The sequence below is a fragment of the Pelobates fuscus genome, chromosome 2 (assembly GCF_036172605.1).
Source record: "Pelobates fuscus isolate aPelFus1 chromosome 2, aPelFus1.pri, whole genome shotgun sequence".
In the NCBI taxonomy this organism is placed as follows: domain Eukaryota; kingdom Metazoa; phylum Chordata; class Amphibia; order Anura; family Pelobatidae; genus Pelobates; species Pelobates fuscus.
This window is the reverse complement of record NC_086318.1, coordinates 313096547-313109845: the sequence shown is the minus strand read 5'-3', so window position 1 is coordinate 313109845 and position 13299 is coordinate 313096547. Positions and strand designations below refer to the sequence as shown.

Sequence of the window (13299 nt, the reverse complement as noted above, 5' to 3'; positions counted from 1 at the left end):
TCTGAAAGGCCAGCCAGAGATACCAGCTTAGTCTTTACCAACATCACTCATAGAGTATCTCTTATGCAGCAGATTTGAGAGGGAATTCGCACCCACAGCTCTAACCACTTATAGATACGTTTCACTGTTCCTTTCGCCTTCTCTTTTTACTGCCCAACCCTTCCTCATGCTCCTATGGCTGCCTCAATCATATGTTGTCTCACTTTAATAGTGCTGTTGACAGCTGCAACATGATTTACATGTCTGGTGCTTGTATCTCTATCATGTTTTCCTTTATTTACGAGTGCAATAGTGAAACAAAGAAAACACTGCCCACTTGCTCCCTGTTACACCGACACGGCAGATCAGGCATTGGCCAACCACAAGTCTACTCCCTTCTGCAAGGTCTCATGCCCGCCATGGTGATGGTTCCTGTATGTTGAAGCAGCTCATGAAACTTCGATCAGCCAGGGTGATATCTCATTCAAAGCTCCAGCATGATCTCCATTTTATTCTTAAAATTTTATTTTTTTATAGTTTCTTATAGCACCCACTAGGCATGTATCCAGATAACCAGTTACCAACTAATCTCACACTGACACATCTGCTTACCTAACAATCTATTTGATTATTTTTCTTTTTCCACACTCATGTCTCAACAGCTTGTTTTAAAACTCATTTTCATATACCCACGTAACTCACATTGACCACATATTATGCTTTACCATATACTTTGGACATGTTCTACTACTCTGTGACCTAGCTACTTAACTAAAAAATGTGTGCTGCAAACTTTTACACCCTATACTTGTTCATGCATGTATTTTACCAATCTTGTACATGTTGTTGGGGTGTGGCAAGAGCTCGTGTTAAATATTTGCACCACAATAATAAAGAATTTAAAAAAAAATAAATTACTGCCACCAATATAGTACGTCTAAAATACACCAGCCACTAAGAGAATGTAAACACATTTCCATTATAACAGATCATCAGGTATAATGAACAATAAACAGTATACATTTGTATACCGATATACTGTCATTTACACACACAATGTCATTCCAAATACATTTGTTTAGATAAACTTATAGATTTTCTTTACAAAAAATATTTTTAAAAGTAGTCATAAATAAAGAAGAAAAGAAAAAAATAAATATGGAAAGAAATAAGGAAGCAAAAATTATAAAAAAAAAAAAAATTCAGTAAATCACAAATCTACAGCAAAGCAAAGCTGGAAATGTACCTTCGATTTCCTGTCTGTTTAAGATATCAGCAGCTACACCATCTACTTCTAGTTCACAGGTGCTTTGTGGTTCCACACCTTCCAACATGCAGGAGCTGTAACAGAAGTTTGCATTGTCTCAGAAAAACCTTGTCAAACCTTGGTAAATCAGATGCCTTTGCACCATATGGGGTTTAAAGTAGGATCAGTTCTTTATTTCTTTCTATCTGATCTAGCTTTCTTTCAAACCTAAGACAAAGTATGGCCCCCACCTGCAGGGGTGCATGTGGGGGGGGCTATACGGTCATCCCTACAGCCCCCACCCGTGGGCGGCAGGTGGGGGCCCTTAGTCTTTTTTGTTTTTATAGGTGCCCTACCAAGGGGCTTTTTATTAGAGTCGTGGACAGAAGGGAGATTTTAACCTCCCTTTTCGAATACTGGGGACCCCCATAGAGTAAGGGTGGGCATAGGGGTGTTCGGAAGTGGCGGCTTCTATTTTTACATTTTACAAGGAGGTAGCCGCGAGTTGGTAGAAACTTCCTTGTAATAAACTGAACAAATGGTCTTCATATTTGTGGGTGACTAGGGGAACAATTATATGAAGTTGTGTCGGGAGATTTAAAAAAAAAACCAAAACAAATGCAGCCATGGCAGTGCCGCTAGCCATTAAAGCCCCATATTAGAGTGAATAGATTCAGAACGTTTACATCTTTTCACTTTGAAATAATTTGTCTCCAAAGGGAACATTAATAGAAGTCACTTCAATTTGTACAGAGAGGTTAAGACCACAATTGTCAGAATTGGACAGTCAAGATGTTGTGTTGATTAGACATGGCTTAATAAAACAAATTGTAATACAGAACTGCGGAACTGAGCTTTTAATGTTTTCAACCTCTAACATAAAATGAATGATTAAACCATATTTCCAGACCTTGAAATTTCATCTTCTTCCCAAAGTGCGAATGTGCCAGTGAAGGATCTTTCCTGCAATGTCCCTTTATGTCCACTGAGGCCTTGTGATCTGTCACCTAAGCAAAGAAATAGAATCAGAACATTTCAAACAGATTAACTGAACTATAACCATAAATTGAAGCATTAATAAAAATTGCACAGAGGTAAAGAATGAACTAAGAAAAAAAAAAAATATATACCCTTGATGAGCTATAATTGAGGAAATGTAGTCTAGCACAGTACACTCACTATATTATTTGGTGTAATGGATCCGCGTAATCCAGGTCAGATGTTTGTCATTTTAAAGAAAATAATGCTGCATAAAATTGTGGACAAAATTACAGACAGAAACTGAACTAAAGTGTGAATGAAATGTGGGCATCTAAAATGATTCTAGCTTATAAATGAAAAAACAAAAAAAAAAAAACACTACCCAGCACAGATAAACAGTACCCTATCACATTTACATGTATCCACTAAGCACCTTTTTATACTGGAATATGCTAAACTTTATTATGTAGCCACTACATTATCACAGATATTTGATTTTGTTTGCATTCAAGTGAGCTATTAAAATAAAGTTGTTGTTTTTTTATCCAGCCTACAGACTTAATCCCCTTGCCTCCTTTACATATTTTCTGGTCGCTTTAGCCTCCAAGGTGAGGTTAGTACTGTAAATATATCACAGAAACAACCTGCTGAAGGCTTCCATTAATTTGACACACGAATAATCAAGAATCTGTAATGCATGAGAGCAACTAGAGATGGGTATGGGTATTCTCATATGCCACCCCCCTCACCCATGTTTATGAGAGAAGGTAGACTGACTGATACTTTATTCCAGGGAGGTAACCTGGATCTGCTGTACAGAATAAAAATAAGAATGATTTGTTAGCAGTGATTGTAAATGTGACTTACTGACAACATGATGCATGACCAACCTACAAACAGTGCAAGCACAGTGAGAGGAGAATTGTCTGTAAATAGTCTTATGCACGTGACATGCTTTTTTGTGGTGGCACATGATTGTAAAACAAAGTTCCTGAACGACATCACACTTGTGAATTAGGATTAAAATTAGAGGTGCAGATGGGGTTCTCTCTGCTTTAAGCATCAATGTATTAAAAGAAAAACTCCACTTATATTGTAAGGATTTATATTTACCGTAATCAGCATTTCTAGTGATTTCTAAGCCTGCATCCTGTGTATTGTGTATAAAAGAATGTCACACAATAAATCCACATTGAACTATAGATGCATGTAAAGAGGAACATTGTTTTAGTGCCATTTCAGGCTGTCTGAGGGATTCTACAGACCGCTCCATGGAAACATGCTTAACATGCCTCAGTACTGTTATGCGCAGTGAACATCAAATAGATTCCAGATGTGGGGACTGGCGGGGAGTTGCCTGGAGGTGGAGCAGCTGCAATATGACCTTTGATTAAAAGATCATGACAAGTCTGTTACAGATGCAATGCTCAGTAAGAATCTTTCATTCGACCGGGGAAGTGGGGGGTGGGGAGGAAGACGACAATGACTCGAAAAAACAATCACCACTGTCCAATACGGTTTGTGACACTATTAACGGGTCAGAAAATTTAAGTTATTAAAAGAAAAATGTTGGCACCGTGTTTTATTTTTCATAGGGACTCTTGCAAGAATTATTACATCTGCAGGATGTTATAGTAATAGGAAAAGGAAGCAATGAGGAAAATATTTTGCAGGAAAATTAACAGACTTCTATAAAGCATAGGTTCTCGTTACATAGTCTGAAACAGATAGTGGAAACAAAAAGGGCTTTATAGAGAATGTTAAATATAAAGAAGATTGTAGAGAAGATGACTGGGATAAAGTAGATGAGAGAGAGAGATCTGAGGATTTGCAAGGCTGATCAAAGTTCTTTGAAACATCTGGTAATTGCAGTAAAAATATCCATGACAAAGACGGTCACAGGTTGTAACGTTGCCGAGTTTACTTTGTGGATGGATTAATGGAGCAGTCACTGAAAATTCCAGGTGTTGTGGTGTTTTTTTAATTTTCTCTTTGCTTTGTAGTTCGGGTCCAGAACAGGGATCCATCTAGATTCATATGCTCTAGATTTCAGGATTTGGATTGGTTGAGGTTTTAAATTCTGATGATCTCAGCCAAAGAGGTGGGCCGGGGACAGAGCCAAACACCGACCTGGCAAATCAGCATCTCATCATAGAGATGCATTGAATGAATGCATCTCTATGAGGAAAGTTCAGTGTCTGCATGTAGAGGGTGGAGACACTAAATGTCCCCGGAAGCAACTCTTATGGTTGTCAGAGGAGTGGCCACATGAGGTGTCCCTAGGCTGTAATATAAACACTGCCTTTTCTCAGAAAAGATTGTGTTTACTGCTATAAATATGCAGAGATATACTCACCAGAACAAATACATCAAGCTGTAGATGTTCTGGTGACTATATTATGCATTTAACTATTATCATCAGACCTGAAAAGAACACTGTAGCAATAGCTACATAGTAAACATGTATTGCTAATGCATATTGACTAGTACATATTTAGATTCAGCACTCTACCCCGGGCCTGAGGAGGGGCAAATAGAGAATCACAACTATTTATACAGTGCCAACAAAATGCTATATCAGAAAGAAGACAAACCGTTAATTTACAAAACATGTATGACAGACGGGAACAGTAGGTAAAGTGTTTTACTTACCTTTTCTCCAGCACTGCAACTCACTCTATGTTGTCACTCGCTCCCCATCCTGCGACATCATTGTGAAGTATTAATGATGAGCATCTAATACAGTGCTTCTCTTGATAGTGAAGCACTGAATCCAATGATTTCCGGTTAGCTGAATCTGATGATGTTTTAAGTCCCCATGGACGTCAAACATCACATGACTAAATGAAACTTGGTCACTGCAAAGCAAACGCTGATAGTGGCTGTTATGAAGACAGCCACTAGAGCCTTGCTTAAACCCTTCAATCAAAAATCTGTGCTAGAACCCAGGAAGTGACCTCTAGTGGCTGTCTATTAGACAGCCACTAGAGGTCACTTCCTGGGTTCTAGCACAGGAAACCTGTGCTAGAGCGTCGCTGGACGTCCTCACGCTGTGTGAGGACCTCCAGCGTCGCTCAAAACCCCATAGGAAAGCATTGAAATGATTTTTCAATGCTTTCCTATGGGGAGACTTAATGCGCATGCGCGGCATTGCTGCGCATGCGCATTAGGTCACCTTGGCTGGTGGGCGAGATCAGTCTCGCCCACCGGCCGACGCAATGAAGAGGAGGAGCGTCGCGGAGGCGGAGACAGCGACGAGGGACATCGCCGCTGCCTCAGGTAAGTCACTGAAGGGGTTTTCACCCCTTCAGTAACCGGGGATTGGGGGGTGGGAGGGAGAGGGACCCTCCAGTGCCAGGAAAACTGATAGTTTTCCTGGCACTGGAGTTTCCCTTTAAGGACTGAGCCAATTGTACAAGTTGTGATCAAAACAAAAACCTTGAATTTGCGCTGTATGTCGGTTCAGGCGTAATTCACCCTTTCATATTATGAGGTTTAGCAAGAAACAAGGGTATTAAAAATCACTGGTGCTTAAACTTGGGTTTAGCAAGAAACAAGGGTATTAAAAATCACTGATGCTTCCAGCACTCTTTTTAACCCCTTAAGGACACATGACATGTGTGACATGTCATGATTCCCTTTTATTCCAGAAGTTTGGTCCTTAAGGGGTTAAAGGGAATGTCGCTGCTATCTCTGATTAAACCCTTAAGGACTGAGCCAATTGTACAAGTTGTGATCAAAACAAAAACCTTGAATTTGCGCTGTATGTCGGTTCAGGCGTAATTCATAATTTTGTTCAGGAGAAACAGGGCTTTCATGTCACATCAAATATTTATATATGAAAATCTAATATGTATAAAATATATTTTTTTAAATTTGAAATTAGAAGAAAATGTGTTACTTTTTTAGTTCTGCATTGCATTTTAACCGTGAATGTCACAATACTGTTAGCTGTTACTGCAATAAAGTACACATATTTATATTCAGTGATGTCTCACAGGTAAAACAGTATCCCCAATGTACAGATTTGATGGTGTTTTGGAAAGTTGCAGGGTCAGATATAGCACATTACAATTTTAAATTTATACACGCTGAAATTTGCCAGACTGGTTATGTTGCCTTTGAGACCAAATGGTAGCCCAGGAATGAAAATTACCCCCATGATGGCATACCATTTGCAAAAGAAGACAACTCAAGGTATTACAAATGGGGAATGTCTAGTCTTTTTTAGTAGCCACTTAGTCACAAACACTGGCCAAAGTTAGCGTTCAAAATTTTGTGTGTGTTAAAAATGCAAAAAACTAAATTGAACGCTAATTTTGGCCAGTGTTTGTGACTAAACACCATTTGCAATACCTTGGGTTGTCTACTTTGCAAATGGTATGCCATCATGGGGGTAATTCTCATTCCTGGGCTACCATACAGTCTCAAAGACAAAATAACCAATCAGGCAAATGTAAAAAAAAAAAAAAAAAGGAAATTCAAGCCTTATATTTGACTACGTAACTTTTGAAAACACCATAAAACCTATACATAGGGGGTACTGTTATACTTGGGAGACTTTGCCGAACACAAATATTAGTGTTTCAAAATAGTGAAACGTATCAACAATTATATCGTCAGTGAAAGTACCGTTTGTGTGTGAAAAATAAAAATAAAACAAAAAAGCATTTTTACTGACAATATCATCGTTCTGATTTGTTTTACTGTTTTAAAAAACACTAATTGGATCAGGCAGAGGAGGTCTGCCTGAGCTCCCAGGCAGACCCCAGGAACGCGACCGCTGACGGGGGGAAAGGCGGGGAACCCGGTAAGTACAAAGGACAGCAGGGACGTTCTATGCCGCCCGCCAGTGTTTAGGACAGCCTAAAAAAGGACGGCATAGAACGCCCGCCACCCTTAAGGGCTTAAAGGAACACAAACATGTATTTCTTATGCAAGAACGTTGTTATGATAACTAGTTAGATTATTCCCCTCCCCCACCCCCCAAAGCAATTAAATGGTACTTACCGTTATTCTAATTTTAGTTCTCGCAATTAGCTTCCAATGAGCATGCACAGCAAATCACTGCACTGCCCCAACCAGCATCTCCTCATAGAGATGCATTTACTCAACGGATCTCTGTGAAAAGCATTCAAGGTTTCCATGCGGAGTGTGGAGACACCAAACGTCAGTCCTGCAATCTTTGCAGAACCTTAAGCAGGAATTCTCTCTTGTGGCTGTCTAAGTGACTACAATGTAAACACTACCTTTTCCCAGAAAAGGCAGTGTTTACACTGCTGAGCCTGCGGGTCAAGACTCTTTGCCCCAGAACCATTACATTAAACAATGGTGGTTCTGGTGCCTACAGTGTCCCTTTGGGAATCTTTCTAGAAAATGTACCATGTATGACATGTATGCAACTAGCCCCAGCAGGCAAGCGCCAATATCTCAGTAGAAGCAGTATTTCGAGCAGAAACACTACATATACAGACTCCTACCACCATGACCACTTTAAATCCCTGAAGTGATCATCATGGTTGAAGTAACGCTTTAACATCCATAAAGCACATTTAAATTTGTCAAAACACATTTCATTAATACAGAAAATCATTTACAAAAATTACATTTACAAATTGTACACTAGTTCCATGGTATGTCTACATGTGGATACAGGATAAAGAACAATAAAATGCGTGGGCAAGGGGGCAATCTTAATTGAAGAATTTGAGACAACAGTATTTGTCAAAGTACCGATCGCTAACTTGCAGAGTGTCTCTGACTGAGCTAGGGCTGTTGCATTGACTTGTCCCTCAAGGAAAACCAGTTAAGTAGTCTGTGGTTTGTATTTTAGTCTTCTTAGAGCTAGGATGCCAGATGAAACATGCCCCAAACTATTGACATAAAGTTCTTCAACCACCACACACATTGTCACAACATATTTGGCATTAAGGATCTCACCTTTTCTCCGTGCCTTCCTGAACTTCACAGCAGCAAGACTAATTAAGTTCATTCCGTACAAATTGTAGTCGATGAATAGTTGAAGAAGGTAAGGGACATGGGCTTCATGAGGCTGGTAACACTTATTCATGACTGCTCCGCCTTGTAAAAGTTCACTAACTCTGGTAGAACAGAGAAGGAGAGCATTTTTACATTTAACATAAGATTAGGCTATACATTTTGAAGCTATACAAAGCACACATTACACAACGCTCCATTCTATTACATATCTTACACTCACCAGTTCAGTTTTTACAGATGAAAATTAAAGGGACACTACAGGGAGTGCAGAATTATTAGGCAAATGAGTATTTTGACCACATCATCCTCTATATGCATGTTGTCTTACTCCAAGCTGTATAGGCTCGAATGCCTACTACCAATTAAGCATATTAGGTGATGTGCATCTCTGTAATGAGAAGGGGTGTGGTCTAATGACATCAACACCCTATATCAGGTGTGCATAATTATTAGGCAACTTCCTTTCCTTTGGCAAAATGGGTCAAAAGGACTTGACAGGCTCAGAAAAGTCAAAACTAGTGAGATATCTTGCAGAGGGATGCAGCACTCTTAAAATTGCAAAGCTTCTGAAGCGTGATCATCGAACAATCAAGCGTTTCATTCAAAATAGTCAACCGGGTCGCAAGAAGCGTGTGGAGAAACCAAGGCGCAAAATAACTGCCCATGAACTGAGAAAAGTCAAGTGTGCAGCTGCCAAGATGCCACTTGCCACCAGTTTGGCCATATTTCAGAGCTGCAACATCACTGGAGTGCCCAAAAGCACAAGGTGTGCAATACTCAGAGACATGACCAAGGTAAGAAAGGCTGAAAGACGACCACCACTGAACAAGACACACAAGCTGAAACGTCAAGACTGGGCCAAGAAATATCTCAAGACTGATTTTTCTAAGGTTTTATGGACTGATGAAATGAGAGTGAGTCTTGATGGGCCAGATGGATGGGCCCATGGCTGGATTGGTAAAGGGCACAGAGCTCCAGTCCGACTCAGACGCCAGCAAGGTGGAGGTGGAGTACTGGTTTGGGCTGGTATCATCAAAGATGAGCTTGTGGGGCCTTTTCGGGTTGAGGATGGAGTCAAGCTCAACTCCCAGTCCTACTGCCAGTTTCTGGAAGACACCTTCTTCAAGCAGTGGTACAGGAAGAAGTCTGCATCCTTCAAGAAAAACATTATTTTCATGCAGGACAATGCTCCATCACACGCGTCCAAGTACTCCACAGCGTGGCTGGCAAGAAAGGGTATAAAAGAAGAAAATCTAATGACATGGCCTCCTTGTTCACCTGATCTGAACCCCATTGAGAACCTGTGGTCCATCATCAAATGTGAGATTTACAAGGAAGGAAAACAGTACACCTCTCTGAACAGTGTCTGGGAGGCTGTGGTTGCTGCTGCACGCAATGTTGATGGTGAACAGATCAAAACACTGACAGAATCCATGGATGGCAGGCTTTTGAGTGTCCTTGCAAAGAAAGGTGGCTATATTGGTCACTGATTTGTTTTTGTTTTGTTTTTGAATGTCAGAAATGTATATTTGTGAATGTTGAGATGTTATATTGGTTTCACTGGTAAAAATAAATAATCGAAATGGGTATATATTTGTTTTTTGTTAAGTTGCCTAATAATTATGCACAGTAATAGTCACCTGCACACACAGATATCCCCCTAAAATAGCTAAAACTAAAAACAAACTAAAAACTACTTCCAAAAATATTCAGCTTTGATATTAATGAGTTTTTTGGGTTCATTGAGAACATGGTTGTTGTTCAATAATAAAATGAATCCTCAAAAATAAGACTTGCCTAATAATTCTGCACTCCCTGTATAGTCACCAGAACAACTACAGCTTATTGAATTTGTTCTGGAGAGTAGAATCATTACCTTCAGGCTTTTTGCTTTAAACACTGTCTTTTTAGAGAAAATCAGTGTTTACATTACAGCCTAGTGATAACTTCACTGGCCACTCCTCAGAGGGCTGATCTTTCCTGGGTCATGGTTGCCTAAAATGCATCCAAACATTTAGTATCTCCTCCCTCTGCATGCAGACACTGAACTTTTCTCATAGAGATTAATTGATTCAATGTATCTCTATGAGGAGATGCTGATTGGCCAGGGCTGTGTTTGAATCTTGCTGGCTCTGCCCCTGATCTACCTCCTTGTCAGTCTCAGCCAATCCTATGGAGAAGCACTGTGATTGGATCAGGCCATCACTTCTGATGATGTCAGCAGACAGCTTGTTTTTCTGAGGCAAACAGCATGAAGGGCAGGGGAGGGGGGGGGGGGTCTAGATGGTGGTTTTAACACTATAGTGTCAGGAATACATGTTTTTGTTTGCCCAGGCCCCTTACAAGCACACAGACCCGGTCAGGGAGATCTTTTGATCCTCCCAGGTCTTTGCAGAGTTTGAGCAGCAGGAAAGGGAGGAGGCTCTCTGCCTTCACCTCTGTGCTGAGTCCCGGCTTTCTGAGCATTGCCGAGACTCGCACAAAAGAGTCTTCAACCGGTAGAGGTGAAGGCAGAGAGCCTCTGCAGCACCACCGGACCACCAGGAAACCAGAAAATTAACTTCACCCTCCCTGGATGTTGGTAGGACACAGGGAGGGGGAGATATATTAAATATATATTTTTAAATACATTACAAAAAAAAAAAAAAAAAGAGATGCTCCTTTTTAGCCCCCGCAGCCTCTAGCTTACCCAGTAAACACGCTCTCACTCACACACAATGCATCCCTACAGACACACAGAAACACACTCAATATGCATCCCTTACACACACACAAAAACAGACACTACTTACTGGGAAGGAGGGAATGACACATATGGGGGATTGGAATGGAGGCAATGAGACATGTAGGAGCTAGGGGAATGAGATGCATGTAAGGGCTGGAGGGGAAGAAGATGTGGATTAGACGCTTGGGGGGAGGGGAGATTAGACACTTGGGGGGGCAGTGAAATAAAGAATAATAATAATATTCTTTTGCATACATCAAGGAGTTAAATATGTAGCCAGATTCTCCTGATCTCAGTGAGTATGTCTACGCTGCATTTTCCTATAACAGGGATGGGCAGAAATCAAATTAGAGTTTCTATAAATAGGGGGACAAATATCCTAGAAACGGACAGGATCGGGGGGGCTCCCACCCCAGCTCTTACAATAAGTTGCTACAACAGGCAAGGTAAAAGATATACATGTTAATTTAGGGCAATACAGAAAAGAAATGGCAGCTAGTTCTGGGTACGCATAGAGGAAATTTTACTTCACCAGCAACCACACACTTTAGGGAAGTGCAATTACTCAAAAAATAATTGCATTTTATTCCCTGTTCAGAAACACTTCTGAGCATTGCAATTATTTACCCACAATCAAGGTGGTGATGTTTTTTTCTGTAGGGTGCAGGGCCGGACTGGCCCACCGGGATACCGGGAAATTTCCCGGTGTGCCGCGGCATCTGGGGGCTGCGCAGGTATGTGCCACCGGGTGGCCGGTCCGGTGGCACACTTAGAGGGGGCCGGCCGTGCTCCACGCTGGAGCAGCCGGGCTGCAGCCTCGCCAGCACTCCTAATGCTGAGGACTGAAGGAGGAGGGAGCATGTCTCTCTACCATGCTCCCTCGCGGTTCCCACAATTCACAGCAGCTGCTGTGAATTGTGGGAACCGCGAGGGAGCATGGCAGAGAGACATGCTCCCTCCTCCTTCAGTCCTCAGCATTAAGAGTGCCGCCGGACCGGCGAGGCTGCAGCCCAGGAGCTCCAGCGTGCAGCCCAGGAGCTCCACGGCCGGCCTGACCGGAGAAAGGTCAGAAAGAGAGAGAAAGAGACACAGAAAGAGAGAGAAAAAGACAGAGAAAGAGACACAGAAAGAGAAAGAGAGAGAAAGAGACACAGAAACAGAAAGAGAGAGAAAGAGACACAGAAAGGTGAGAAAGAGACACAGAAAGAGAGAGAAAGAGACAGAGAAAGAGAGAAAGAGACAGAGAAAGAGACAGAAAAAGACAGAGAAAGAGAGAGAAAGAGAGAGAAAGAGACACAGAAAGAGAAAGAGAGAGAAAGAGACACAGAAAGAGAAAGAGAGAGAAAGAGACACAGAAAGAGAAAGAGAGAAAGAGACAGAGAAAGGTGAGAAAGAGACAGAGAAAGAGAGAGAAAGAGACAGAGAAAGAGAGAAAGAGACAGAGAAAGAGAGAAAGAGACAGAGAAAGAGAGAGAAAGAGACAGAGAAAGAGAGAGAAAGAGACAGAGAAAGAGACAGAAAGAGACAGAGAAAGAGACAGAAAGAGACACAGAAAGAGAGCGAGAAAAAGACACAGAAAGGTGAGAAAAAGACACAGAAAGGTGAGAAAAAGACACAGAAAGGTGAGAAAAAGACACAGAAAGGTGAGAAAGAGACACAGAAAGAGAGAGATTAAGAGACACAGAAAGAGAGAAAGAGACACAAGGAGAGAAAGAAAGAGACACGGAGAGAAAGAAAGAGACACAAGGAGAGAAAGAGACACGAGGAGAGAAAGAGACACAAGGAGAGAAAGAGACACGAGAGAGAGAGAAAGAGACACGAGAGAGAGAAAGAGACACGAGAGAGAGAAAGAGACACGAGAGAGAGACGAGAGAGAGAGAAAGACACGAGAGAGAGAGAAAGACACGAGAGAGAGAGAAAGACATGAGAGAGAGAGAAAGACACGAGAGAGAGAGAAAGACACGAGAGAGAGAAAGAGACACGAGAGAGAGAAAGAGACACGAGAGAGAGAAAGAGACACGAGAGAGAGAAAGAGACACGAGAGAGAGAAAGAGACACGAGAGAGAGAAAGAGACACGAGAGAGAGAAAGAGACACGAGAGAGAGAAAGAGACACGAGAGAGAGAAAGAGACACGAGAGAGAGAAAGAGACACGAGAGAGAGAAAGAGACACGAGAGAGAGAAAGAGACACGAGAGAGAGAAAGAGACACAAGAGAGAGAGAAAGAGACACGAGAGAGAAAGAGACACGAGAGAGAAAGAGACACGAGAGAGAAAGAGACACGAGAGAGAAAGAGACACGAGAGAGAAAGAGACACGAGAGAGAAAGAGACAAGAGAAAGAGAGAGAAAGAGACAAGAGAAAGAGAGA

The 13299-nt window shown here is 41.5% G+C and overlaps 1 protein-coding gene across 1 annotated transcript in view; it reads right to left on the bottom strand.

Moving 5' to 3' along the window:
• Positions 1–13299, bottom strand: part of REV3L (REV3 like, DNA directed polymerase zeta catalytic subunit) — a 185774-nt gene that overhangs the window by 69119 nt on the left and 103356 nt on the right. Inside the window, exons 4-6 of the mRNA XM_063443510.1 lie at positions 8147–8307; positions 2136–2232; positions 1226–1320 (exon numbers count right to left, since the gene is read on the bottom strand). Coding sequence (XP_063299580.1) covers positions 1226–1320; positions 2136–2232; positions 8147–8307 — 353 coding nt within the window. The remainder of the gene's footprint in view (positions 1–1225; positions 1321–2135; positions 2233–8146; positions 8308–13299) is intronic.